The following is a 14,089-nucleotide window of genomic DNA, read 5'->3' on the forward strand; positions in this document are numbered from 1 at the left end:
ATAAACAACAATTTTGCTTAATCTCATAACCGATTTATGTGTATGACTGCTTAATTTTATTTAGTGTGAAAGTAAAATTAGACTAGTCAAAATAAAAAAAGAAATTAATTCAGCTGACCACTAAAACCTGAAACTTTGCTTGTACATTACAGAATTGGAAAACAATGGGGGAAAATATAAAACTCAAATGTTTTCTCCATGAGATTAAGCAACTTTTTCAATAGCCTTCAGTAAAACTGTATTCCTTTCATAATCTAATGAATCAGACACGAAGTTTGGAAAGTAACTTTAAAAAAAAAATCTTTGCGAGGGCTTCCAACAGGAAGCATAACTGTTTAGGGAAGAAGCAAAGCATCTACTGATCTCTGAAAAATATCTCACTTCTGTTAACAATGTGCTAAACCAGGCAGTAACAAAAGATAACTTTTGTCTACCTTCATTTAGTTTTTCACTATCAGAGACAGATTTTCTTCATTTGTCAGAAAATATGCTCTGTATGTTAAAAGCCCTTAGACCACTATATATGGTAACTTGGTAGGTATGGGGCATCCCCACCAAGGTAATTTTAACTGAGCTCCACAATCCTCCATGATTCACAAGACACCAAGCTTGTAAACCCATTCTAACAGTGAAGCAGTTTCTGCAGGCACAACCCTTATAATGCTGTACTATAAATGATCAAGGGCTATTATAGGATTTGATAATTATGCCTATAAAGTCTTCTTACCTCTAAAGACTCAAACAAAGTTCAGATCCAAAAGGAAAGACAATTTTTGCTACTAGTACAATTAAAAGACTGCACGATACTGTTTTTTAGACATTGCAAGAAAGAAGAGTTCGGGTTCTAGGTATTATGTGATTTGAGGAAGGAAAGAAGTCCGCTCAGATGAGATGACAATGAGATTTTGCTCACTGTTAAAGAGCTCTTTCCAAGAAACATCTCATTCTTTGGATTAAGTCAGAAAACAACTGATGGACACAGGCAGTGGTAGAAGAAAATGATAAGAGTAAATACTAAGAATTAACAGCAGATAATTACATCTGAACATCCTACAGCTCATTTTAAGGAATTACCATCTAAAGATTCATTGAGTCTCTTTTGTTTTTTCCCGTTTAAGCAGAGAAGTCTCTGACCACTTTTGAAATACTCTTCTTAAACTCCAAGTTTAAGTACTTTTTTTGTTAGTCAAGAATTTGACTTTGAGGGAAAATCTGTAGCCAATCCTATTCTAGATGAAAAGACTCACACTGCTGTGTGCCCTGAAGAGCTTTTCCAAAGCCCATTTTTCAGAAAAAGCTCCAAGTTGAAACAATTAAAAATAGCACGGAAAAGCCTTAATCTTGTCAGAGGGATGAATTTTAAGTTAGTACTCACACTAATCTCCCTGACTTTGACTAGTTCTTTTTGCCTCCATAAGCAATCTAGCAGCACATGAGTTTCAGAGAATCTGCTTCTTTCCTGGCTGCATTCTTTAGGCAAATCAACTCAAGTAATAAGGGCACTGAGTATTTTTCTTCTTTAAGCTACTGACCTGGTAACCTTGGAAGAAGTTAAGAATTTCCTTAACTCCAGTATTGTAGGCCAGGCCCTGCATTCTGACCACCGTGCCAGGCTGTGGAGGGACACCGCTAAGATTAGCAGCTGTAGGGAAGTAGCCAAGACTATTGGGCGAACCTGGGGGGCTAAAGGGAGAGAAAGCACAGTGAACCAATAGGAACAGACAATGTCGAATATTTACTCTAAAAACATTAGTTACTTAAAGAAACAGATTATCTCAAGGTGATCTTAGAATTCTCAGTTATCTCTCCCAAGCCAGATAAGAACACTATAGCAGTTCTGTCCCACATTTCCACAAAAGCCAAAAGTTGAAAGGTAGAAGGGTTAATGCAGAGTTAAATGCAGGACTTCCCCAAAGATCCAGTTCTATCTGAGATTCTTAAAGGGATAGGAAAGAGAGAATTAAATCTTCATAGTCATTCAACCACAAAGCACCACTTCCAAAGCCCAGCTCATTGATGATTAACTGGCTAGTTACCAGGAATACTAAGGCATGAATACAAAGGACTAACAGGAACCATTGCGACAGAAACTAGAAGTCTTCCAAGTGATTTCTCCGAGAAACAGACTGTTCCACCCATACGCAAGCAAAGGTACAACACAGTAATACAGTAAAGTACTATAGCACCTAGGAGTTACTTCTTCCAAACTGACTGAAATTTCGAGGGGGAGGCAGGTAAATTGGAAAGGATGCACAACAAATTAAACCAATCACCATTAACACAAGGGGAAACTGATGTATGGGTCCCTCAAGGTATATCTGTAGCAATTACTTCCAAGGAGCACAAGCCAAGTGAATACCTAATTATTCTTTATGTGGTAACTCAAGTGATTATCATGTTATGAAATTCGTTTCACCCTGTCCCTAACCCAATCTGTTTTCCATCACAATTAGTGGCCAGAAACCCATAATTGAAGAAAATATATTGGGAAAATTTTTAAATAATTAGCTTAAAAAGCAATAAAGAACCACAGTTTTAGATTATTAACCCTTATAAATATTTCTAAGTAAGTAATTATCACATTTCAAAGACAAGTAAACACAAAATGCAAGGGACTACAAATCTTTGAGATTATCTATCCCACATAATCCTAACTGATGGGTTGATAGGAATGGTAACAGATGTGCATCTAATTCCAGATCAATTTTTTTATTAACACAGTAACCTTGAGCAATTCACTTGATTTCTCTAAACTTCAATTACAGCATTTGCTAAATGGGGGTGATAGAACCTCCCAAGTTTCACAGAATTGTTCTTCAGATTCAAGAGTTAACATACCAAATTATTCCATAAACCATAAAATTCAATAATTTGTTATTTAACTTTTGCTATTTCCATAAACATCATTCTATTTCATCATTTTAAAAATATGGGAGCCTGAAAATATTATTTGACATCAAGCTGCCCTTAAACTTTTCAACTTCTAAAGCAGAGATCTTCAACTTGTTTGCATATTAGAGTCACTTGGAGAGAATTTTTATTAGATTGGTGCAAAAGTAATTGCTGTTTTTGCAATAGTTTTAATCTTTTAAACCACAATTACTTTTGCACTAACCTAATATAACTCCCCCTGAGGAGAGCCTGTTTTGAGACTAAATAAAAGTCAACCTATGTGCAACGGTGAAATCAAAGAGGGAATGCTGTTCAGACTGAGTAGGACTTTAGCCATTATTCAGCCACACCTCATTTTTACAGAAGTGGAAACTAAAACTAAGAGTTAAATTATTTCCCAAAGGTTCTTGGTGAAATTAGCTCTCCACCAAACCAGAACACCATCCAGATCTCTCAACTTCTAGTTCAATGCTTTTCCCCCATATAACCATCATTCATTCAAACAACATATTTATTCATGTGAAATGTCTGAGAAATACTAACGCTAATACACAAAGACCATGAAGACTTTGTATATTTCATTACGAGTTACCCAGACTTTCTACACTGCATATGAAAGTCAGATCATTTTCATAATATACAACCTACTTACATGGCTCTGTCCTGGCATATTCTATTCCTTTGGCTAAAGAGCTCCTATAAATTAAATGTAGGTGTCTAGTACCTTCAAACTACAACCAAGAAAAAATAGAAAGATAAAAATTGTCCAACTAGAAATTGAAGGTTATAAAATGACAATTATGTTCACCATCTATAAGGTACTATAAGCCTAAACACACAACTTGGATTCACATCCTTATTTTTTGCGTTAGGATTACCTGCTGTATACAAGGCATCTTAAGGATAATTAAATAACCTGTGAATCTACGTGACAGGGCATGAAAATAAGAATTTTTTATCAACCTAAATTCCAAGTTCTTTTAGATTACTGAAATAATAATCAGCAAAAATAAAGTAATACACGGAATAAAAATGACAGAAGAGAGACAAGGTAAACTTACTTGTATATGAAAAAAAATGAATTTACTAAAAAACCACTAGAACTAATCAGCTCAGCAAGGTTTAAGATACAAGGTCAATACACAAAATAAATCAATTGGATTTGTATACACCACAACGAACAATCCAAAAATGAAATTAAGAAAGCAATTCCACTCACAATGAGATAAAAAATACTAAGAAAAACATTTAACAAAGGAAGAGCAAGACACGTACACTGAAAAATCACAAAACATTGTTAAAAAACAAAAGATCATTTAAATAAATGGAAAGACAGCCCATGATCATAAACAGGAGACTTAATATTGCTAAAATGGCAATACTGTCTTAAACTACACAGATTCAATGCAATAGCTATCAAAATTCCAACTGGGGTTTTTGCAGAATCAATGAAATAGAACCTAAAACACAGAAATGCAAAGGGTCCGGGACAGTCAAACTCTTGAAAAAGAGCAAAGTAGGAGAACTTAACATTGCCTTGAATTCAAAACTTGCTACAAAACTATAGTAATCAAAATGGTGTGGTTCTCCCTTACTGGTAGGCAATAATCAATGGAGTCCAGTTGAAAGGCCAGAAATTCAACTCTTACATTTATGATCCATGATTTTTTACAATGGTTCCAAGATAATTCAATGAGGAAAGAATAGTCTCTTCAATAAGTGGTGCCGGAACAATGGATTATCCACATACAAAAGGATGAATTTAGACCTCTACCTCACCCTACATAAAAAATTCAAATTAAATAATATTCCTAAATATAAGAGCTAAAACTACAAAACTCTTACACAATATATAGTAGTAAATCTTCATGACCTGGGTTTATATGTGGCAACAAAAGTATACATGAGAAAAGAAGAAATAAATTGCACTTGATCAAAATTTAAAACTTCTGTGCTTTAAAGGATACCACCAAGAAAAATGAAGACAACCCATAGACTGGGAGAAAATATGTGTAAATCATATCTTATAAGGCCTCTTATCTAGAACATATAAATTTTACAAATGAAAAACAGTAAGAAAAATAACCCAACTTAAAAATGTGCAAAGGAATTAAAGAAGATATAAATAAATGGAAACATATACAATGCTCACAGATAGGAAGAATTTATATAGTTAAAATGTCTATATTACTCAAAGCAATATATAGATTCAATGCAATCCCTATCAAAATACTAATGACATTTTTCACAAAACTAAAAAAAAATAATCCTAAAATTTATATGGAACCATAAAAGAACCCTAGTCACAGCAATCCTGAGAAATAAGAACAAGGCGGGAGGTACCACGCTACCTGATATCAAATTATACTACAAGGCTATAGTAATCAAAACAGCATGGTATTGGCATAAAAACAGACATATAGATCAATGGAACAGCCTAGAGAGCCTAGAAATATATCCATGCCTATTTGCTCATTTAATCTATGACAAAGGAAGCAAGAATGAACATTAAAGACAGTCTATTCAATAAACGGTGCTCGGAAAACTGGACAGATACATGCAAAAAAAAAAAAAGGAGAAACTGGACCACCTTCTTACGCTATATACAAGAATGAGCATATGCAAAATGGATTAAAGACTTAAATGTAAGATCCGAAACCATAAAATTGCTAGAAGAAAATATAGGAAGTAATCTTGCAGACATTACCCATAGTAATATTTTTACTGATATATCCCCTCGGGCAAGGGAAGCAAACGAAAAAAATAAAACAAATGGGAGTATATCAAACTAAAAAGTTTTTTCACAGCTAAGGAAACCATCAATAAAACAAAAAGTCATCCTACTGAATGGGAGAAGATATTTGTCAATGATACATCGGATAAGAGGTTAATATCCAAAATTTATAAAAGACAACAACAACAAAAAAACAACCCAATTAAAAAATGGGCAGAGTACATGAAGAGACAGCTCTCTAAAGAGGACAGATGGCCAATAGACATATGAAGATGCTCAATGTCATTGATCATCACAGAAACGCAAATAAAAGACACTATGAGATAACACCCCATTCCTGTTAGAATGGCTATCATCAATAAATCAAATGTTGGTGAGGATGTGAAGAAAAGGGAACCCTTGTACACTGTTGGTGGGATTGCAGATTGGTACAGCCACTATGGAAAACAGTATGGAGGTTCCTCAAAAAATTAAATAGAACTACCTTATGACCCAGCAACTCCACTCCTGGATATCTATCCAAAGAAACCCAAAACACAAATTTGAGAAAATGTATACACCCCTATGTTTATTGCAGCGCTATTCACAATAGCCAAGATATGGAAACAACCAAAATGCCCATAAATAGACAACGGAATAAAGAAATTGTGGTACACTTATACAATGGAGTATTACTCTGCCAAAAAAAAAAAAAAAAAGAAAAAGAAATCTTACCATTTGCAACAACATGGCTAGATCTAGAGAATATTATGCTAAATTAAATAAGTCAGACTGCAAAAGATAAATACTCTATGATTTCACTTTATGTAGAATCTAAAGAACAAAATAAGCGAGCAAAAAAACCGAACTAGATTTAGAGATACAGAGAAAAAACTGATGGCTGCTAGATGGGAGGGGCATTGGTGAACGGGGGAGTAGGTGAAAGAATTAAAAAGTAGAAACTGGTAGACATAAAAATAGTCACAGTAATGTGAAATACAGTGTGGGGAATATAACCAATAATGTTGTAAAGCTCATGTAGGGTGCCAGATGGGCACTGGACTTATTGGGGGGATCACTTCATAGATTGTGTAGATGCCAGACCACTTTGGACACCTGAAGCTGATGTAGAATATCGAGTATCAACTATAATTAAATATATATATATATATATATATATATATATATATATATATATATATATATATGTATATATATATATATATATACACACACACACATATATGTTCGTGGGATGTAAAGTATAGCATAGGGAACTTAGTCAATAGTATAGTAAGAGCTATGAGGTGGTCTGACAATTAAGTTCGTGAATTTGTTGCAATGACACTGCTAACCATTTTCGGTAGCAGAGGGATTTTTCATTATGAATTTGTACCAACTGGACAAACAGTTAACCAAGTTTACTATTTGGAAATGCTGAAAAGGCTGTGTGAAAAAGTTAGACAAAAATGACCTGAACTTTTCACCAACAATTTATGGCTCTTGCATCACGACAATGCACCAGCTCACACAGCACTGTGAGAGAGTTTTCAGTCAGTAAACAAATAACTGTATTGGAACACCCTCCCTACTCACCTGATCTGACCCCCTGTGACTTCTTTCTTTATCCAAAGATAAAGGAAATATTGAAAGGAAGACATTTTGATGACATTCAGGAAGGACATCAAGGGTCATAAGACAACAGCTCTGATGGCCATTCCAGAAAGAGTTCCAAAACTGCTTTGAAGGGTGGACTAGGCGCTGGCAACAGTGCATAGCTTCCCAAGGGGAGTACTTCAAAGGTGACCATAGTGATATTCAGCAATGAGGTATGTAGCACTTTTTCTAGGATGAGTTCGTGAAGTTAATTGTCTGACCTCGTATATATGATGACAGAAGAGTAGTAGACTGGGAGGGGGGTTATCACTTTGTGAGGGGGTATAAATGTCTAATTATTAAGTTGTTTTATACACCTGAAACTAATAATGAAAAATAGGTAAAAACAAAAAAAAGAAAGTACAAGGGTACTTGCCAGGGACTGGGCGGAAGGGGAAATGGAAGTTGTGTTTGGTGGGTATTGTTTTTTAAGATGAAAAAGTTCCAGAGGACTGTTACACAACAATGCGAATATAGTTAACACTACTGAACTGTACATTTAAAAATAGTTAAGAGGATAAATGTTATGGTTTTACTACAATTTAAAAGATTGAAAATATACATGTACAAACTCGTAGTATATAACGGAAAAAATGTGCAAAGATTTGAATAAACATTTCTCCAAAGAAAATACATGAATGGCTAATAAGCACATATAAAAATGCTCAAAATCAATAGTCGTTAAGGAAATGCAATTCAAAACCATAATGAGATAGCAAATTGACTCACCAAAATGGTTAAAATAAGGCAGTTAAGAGTTGAAAAGGATGCAGAGAAATTGGAAACTTTGTGCATAGCTGGTGGGAATGTCAGAAGAATGAAGACCCTTTGGAAAACATTTGGCTGTTTCTCAAATGTTAAACATGGAATTACCATTGACCCACCAATTCTAGTCCTAGGTACATACCCAAGAAAACTGAAAATCTATTTCCACCCAAAAACTTGAATGCAGATGTATACGGTATCATTACTAATAGCCAAAAACGATTATCAACTCCAAATATCTGATGAACTTATAAACTAAATGTGGTATAGCCGTACAACAGAACATTAATTAGCCATAAAAAAGAATGAAATACTGATTCATGCTGCAACATGAACCTCGAAAATATGCTATATAAAAGAAGCCAGTCACTAAACACCACATATGGTATGATTTCATTTATATAAAATATCCAGAACAGGCAAATCCATGGAAATAGAAAATAGACTGGTACTTGTTTAGGGAGGAGGGAGGAAAGAGTATAGGGGGTAGAAGGGAGGTGAATGGGATTTTGTATTCCTCCAGAGAGGGATTTAATACAGGGAATTGATTACAAAGGTATACAAAACCAGAGTAAAGGGAAGTAAATTATGTTGCCCATAGATGAACACCAACTGTTCTATGGCTGGAGAATTAACACAGGGAAGGTGATGTTATCAAGAGCCTAGGAGTCTGCATTCCCGCTAATACTTTTGCCACACACAGAAAAATAGCTTTCACATTTTTTCTACCTGTTAATCCCATGTGACTGCCTCCCATTGGCAGAAACTAATACCCAGCTAGCAAGAAACTCTGAAAAAGGTAGTTTTCAGGCTCCCAGCTGTAGTGCTATAGAATATATAAGGACAGATATGGAGGCTGAGAGTCAAGAGACAATACCTAGGACAGAGTTATTTGATAATGCTTAGAAAGCAATTGTTTAGCAACTGAGCAAAACCATTTTCACTTCATGCTGTATAGCAAAATAAATTTCAAATGGTGTAAAGAGTTAAACATACACTGTACATAATCAATTAAGGACAGAAAAGGAACAATAAAAAACATGAGAAGAAAATTCCATTTAAGGATGACAGAACTTTCTAGATATTGAAGCAATGAAGGGAATCACAAAAAAATTTCATATATTGGAATAAAAATAATTTCTAATTGTCAGAGTCATGTTACATAAAGTTAGGAACCAAATAACCTGGAAAGAATATTTAAAACATATTAAAATGAACTTAAAACTGAACAGATTACCAAGTAAAGGTGAAGCTGGAAAATACAGGACAGTAAGTAATGTTTGAGTTGTCTAGCAACAGAATCTCAGGCAATTAAATTAATATTGGCATAACAAATGGACTCAGCAGGTTGTCAGACGAAAAGAACCTTGAATTGCAAAACTCATAACTTCAAAGGAAAATAGTTTGTCTCTACATTGGGTCTAAAAATTATTTTACCTATATAGAGAAGACATGGAGTACTGCAGTGGAGGAAATTGTCAAGAACTTTATAATATATACATGTGCTCATTTCTTAAAACCATCTGAGTGTGGCTTGCTGAAGCAGGAGAGGCGCTTTTCCAAAGGTTTACATTCAGAACACCGCTGGCACATCGCTGCTATAAAGACAGTACTCATGAGGAAAGCTGAGGCTCCTTCAGCAAGCCTTTGGTAGGTCTGACCACCTGCTGAATCCATTACTGTTATGCCAATATTAATTTAATTGCCTGAGATTCTATTGCCAGACTACTCAAACAATGCTTCCTATCTTATTATTTTCCCAGACCCAGTTTATATCACCTAATTTTACAATATTCATTGTATCCTAGTAAGTCATATAAAATTCTTTATCAGGTAAAGATATATGAAAGTACTGGGTGCCAGGATGCCTACTACATAGCACTCATAATACACTCTAGCAAAAACAAGCGTCTTAATATTCTTTATTTATTTAATATTATAAATTACAAAACATTGGTAACACTCGTTAATGTTATCAGGTGGCATTCCACAATAAAAGCATTCATAGTTGCCAATATTCATTATCTGAGGACTTGTCATATTTCCTAGAGAAAAGAGGATCAGAGCATTATCTATTCTGTTAGAGAAATAAAAGATTAGAGAACTAACTCTCCCCTCTGGATGGTCACAACACACTAACATAGGAAATACCAGCCTTTGCATTAAAACCCCTAGTGTTACAAAGACATTGTATATGTAAAGTGACTGGAGAAATCTATTTCAATATTAACAAGTATAAAGGCTAGAGCCAATTTTCATGTAGGAAATTTCTGAACTTTGTATTTTCACCTGAAATCAACCATCTCAACAAGTTGGACTTTTTAGCATTCTTTATGAGTTTAATACTGTGGCTGTCCATGGACTGATCACTAACTACATCTTGAACCTTGATTTCTGTTAGCTCTTCTGAAAGGTCATATACAGTAATACATTGACTCAGCTTGACTCTGAGAAGTGCATGGATTCTGTGGTCCTGGGAACATTATATAGTGCACTTATACAAACCGAGAGGGTATAGCCAGCTACACTGCACACCTTGATTATATGGTATAGCTTACCGCTCTGTAGGGGAGGAAAATTACTCTTTCTTCTACCTTAAGTAACATATATACTTTCTGTATACATGGGAGAGACTTAGGATAATTGAGTAACCAAAACGGCTGAAGCCATCGCCTTAATACCACATTCAGCTAAAGACCAAAAAAGATGTTGGGGTTGGGGGAGTCAGTTATGGGAGGTTACCAGGAAAAGCACGATAAACAGGGTAAGGTTGTTATGCAGATTTAAGATTATTTTAGGTCCTAAGACTTTCTAGAGAAAAGGTCATTCCCCTCTTCTGGGTACAGGGACGGGGCACATTCTTACAAATGGAGACTTTCCTTAAAAATGTAAATGCCTTTTACAAAGGGTGACTTCAAGTTGGTTTTAAGAGTTTCTCCCATGTCCACTGTTTCTTTAACTTAACCAGCCTAAAATAATCCTTATGCCAAAAGACATATTTTGGTGTGACAAATTCTGTTCCCCTACAGCTTCTAGGGTACCAACCTGTACAGCATGTTACTGTACTGAACACACTGGTAAGTAATTGCATAATGCGTTGCAATGTGAAGTTACGACAGCTATGACCAGGCATTAGAAATTTTTCAGCTCTATTGGGACCACCTTCCTATATGCAGTCCATCAATGACCATTATGAATGAAATGTTATACGGCACGTGACTGCATAAGCTTCTTTATGCATGTGTAGCTACCTCTTGGAGAAAGGTTAAGTAACCAACAAATGTGAAAACACTTTGGAATGCATAAAGAAATCTTCCAGGAATCTAGTTCACCTACACAGTCAGCAAATATATGCACTGTCAAAATTTGGTAACTAAACTTAAATTTACTCCAACAATATGTCAAAGATTATAAAATATAAGCCCCTACTACAGGGGCTTATCATATATTTCAAATACATAGTCAAGTGACACTCTGTTTACTCAAAACAATGATAGCCCCCACAGAGCCTCACTTTTAATTTGAAAACTAAATCCTATACTAGAAATTATTTTGAAAGTAATCTTATTGCTTGATTGAAAGTACAAAATCGTAACACAATTGATCCTCTTACATGTTTAAAATGACATTTTAAAAGTAATATTTTGCAGAAAAATCTAGATGAAGAAGCAAGCAAAACATTGATTATAGACATTTGTGTTTATGCATTCACTAGTTACTTTTAATTGTATCTTGGTCATTTTTAAAAAGTGCAGTTTTGTCTTTTTGAATAGGAACAGAGTACAATGTTGGAAGGTACAAATACAGAGCAAGTGGTATACTCCATCACACCCTTCCCCACAACAAATCTGAACCACTCTCTAGAAGCAACACTGTTCCAGCTTCTTGGTTATTATTGGCCATCTTTCCAGAGATAGTGTGTTGATTATTTTGAATTGAAATGGAAAATTTTTGCTAATAAAGCATTTTGCTTTGGGTGACATTCTTCCCTTTTTTTTGAAGAAGTATTAGATTGGTGCAAAAGTAACTGCAGTTTAAAAGGTTGAAAAAAGAATTGTAAAAACCGCAATTACTTTTGCACCAACCTAATAGTTTAAAAGATCACCTAACATACAATAAAGAAAATAAAAATCAGTAGTCTGCATTGTTAAATATACTTCATAGACAAACATCAGTTCTTCCCTCGGGCCTGCTTCAGTGTAATATCAGCAAGGAAATGCTTAAAAAGGGTAGCAGATGCAAAATAGGGTTTTGTTTATCAATGTTGGTGCATATTATTTTAGTTAAGTTCTCTTTAGTCATTAATGCTTTAAGAATAAGGTGCTTGGGGGCTGGCCTGGTTGCTCAGGCGGGTAAAGTTCCATGCTGCTAACTCCAAAGGCTGCCGGTTCGATTCCCACATGGGCCAGTGGGCTCTCAATCACAAGGTTGCCAGTTCAATTCCTTGAGTCCTGCAAGGGATGGTAGGCAGCGCCCCCTGCAACTAAGATTGAACACAGCACCTTGAGTTGAGCTGCCTCCCGGGTGGCTCAGTTAGTTGGAGCATGGGCTCTCAACCACAAGGTTGCCAGTTCGACTCCCGCAAGGAATGGTGGGCTGTGCCCCTTGCAACTAGCAACGGCAACTGGACCTGGAGCTGAGCTGCGCCCTCCACAACTAAGAGTGAAAGGACAACAACTTGAAGCTCAATAGCACCCTGCACAACTAAGATTAAAAGGACAACAATTTGACTTGGAAAAAAGTCCTGGAAGTACACACTATTCCCCAATAAAGTCCTGTTCCCCTTCCCCAATAAAATCTTTAAAAAAAAAAGAAGAAGAAGGTGCTTAATTTAAGGTATATTTGACACAAACAGTAGCAGGTGAAAGAAATGACCTTAAGGTTTTATGCTTCAAAGTGTTTTGGTAGTAGAGTGTAGCAGGACAAACAGTAGAAATAAATGGAACAAAATTGGCAAAATATCAATATTGTTAAAACAGGGTAATATTCCCTCAACTTATGTTTGCAAATTTCTATAGATACAGATTTTTAAACTTATGCTTGAAAATGACATGTAATATGATCCCAATTTTGTAAGAAAAAATCCTTAGAAAAACAAACCTATAAATCGAAACCAATCTTGTCAGGCTTTTTGAGTGGCTGAATTATTTTTCCTTGAGGTTCACTGTGCTTGATCATTTTCTGCAATGCTAAAAAGAACTTTAGGCATATTGCATTTTAATTCCCTGAACTGCTCATTATATGAATAAGGTCTTTAGACTAGCAAATGACTATTTCTTCTACAAAACCTAAACTGAATTCTCACTGACTATAGTAGAGAGTGAATTGCCCACAGCAGTTCTTCTTGCTTACATTTAGAAATATCATCCAAACTGAAAATCCTGAGAGTTGTAATAAAATTCCTGCCAACAAAAATTATCTGGTGTCTCTCCATTACAACATTGTTTGACACAGCACTATTACAACATTCCAGTGTAATTTCATTGTATGCTAAATTTGAGTTCGTATTTGTGGTTCTAAATATTGAAGTTGTAAAAATTACTTTTTAAACCAAAAGTTATCATTTTGCTTGTTCCTATAAGAGAAATTTCAACAACAAAAAATTAATAAGTAAATTGGTTGTTAAATGTTACTACTGGGAGAAACTAGGAAAAGTGTATATGGGATCTCTGGTACTATTGGTTACAACTGCATGTGAACCTAGACTTACCTCAAAAAATGCAATTTAAAAAAGGAAACTGAAACAAGAAAGGTTAAGTGTTCAAAATAGGAAATGCAGGCATCTCTCAGAGCTTTGGTATCCTTTTGGTTCAAGTGCAAAGAATTCCGGAATATAGTAACATTATATAACAAACCAAACATTGCAGGATGCCTTGATATTACGAAATATATATTTGTTGCTTAGGTAGAAATAAGCTGCTTTTACAAGAAATGGTTATGCTCTTAGACTTAATAATGAGGGCATTACAAACTTTAAAACTACTAATGGAAAAAAATTACCTATAGGTAGGGGCCCAAAATTACAGGGGTTGTTAAGCCATTAATGTCAGTTCCTCCTGCTGT

The 14,089-nt window shown here is 35.1% G+C and overlaps 1 protein-coding gene across 11 annotated transcripts in view; it reads right to left on the bottom strand.

Moving 5' to 3' along the window:
• ESRP1 (epithelial splicing regulatory protein 1) overlaps nucleotides 1-14,089 on the bottom strand; it is a 63,483-nt gene that overhangs the window by 9,683 nt on the left and 39,711 nt on the right. For 6 of the 11 annotated variants that reach the window (XM_074316408.1, XM_074316407.1, XM_074316406.1 and 3 more), the window contains one exon: nucleotides 1,533-1,683. The exons of 4 other annotated variants lie outside the window; for them this stretch is intronic. In XM_074316408.1, the coding sequence (XP_074172509.1) occupies nucleotides 1,533-1,683 (151 nt within the window). Of the gene's footprint in view, nucleotides 1-1,532; nucleotides 1,684-14,089 lie in introns of those variants that run through there. One more of the 11 variants, XR_012490665.1, reaches the window with a different exon arrangement.

Source organism: Rhinolophus sinicus, linkage group LG12, assembly GCF_036562045.2.
Source record: "Rhinolophus sinicus isolate RSC01 linkage group LG12, ASM3656204v1, whole genome shotgun sequence".
Taxonomy (NCBI): Eukaryota; Metazoa; Chordata; class Mammalia; order Chiroptera; family Rhinolophidae; genus Rhinolophus; species Rhinolophus sinicus.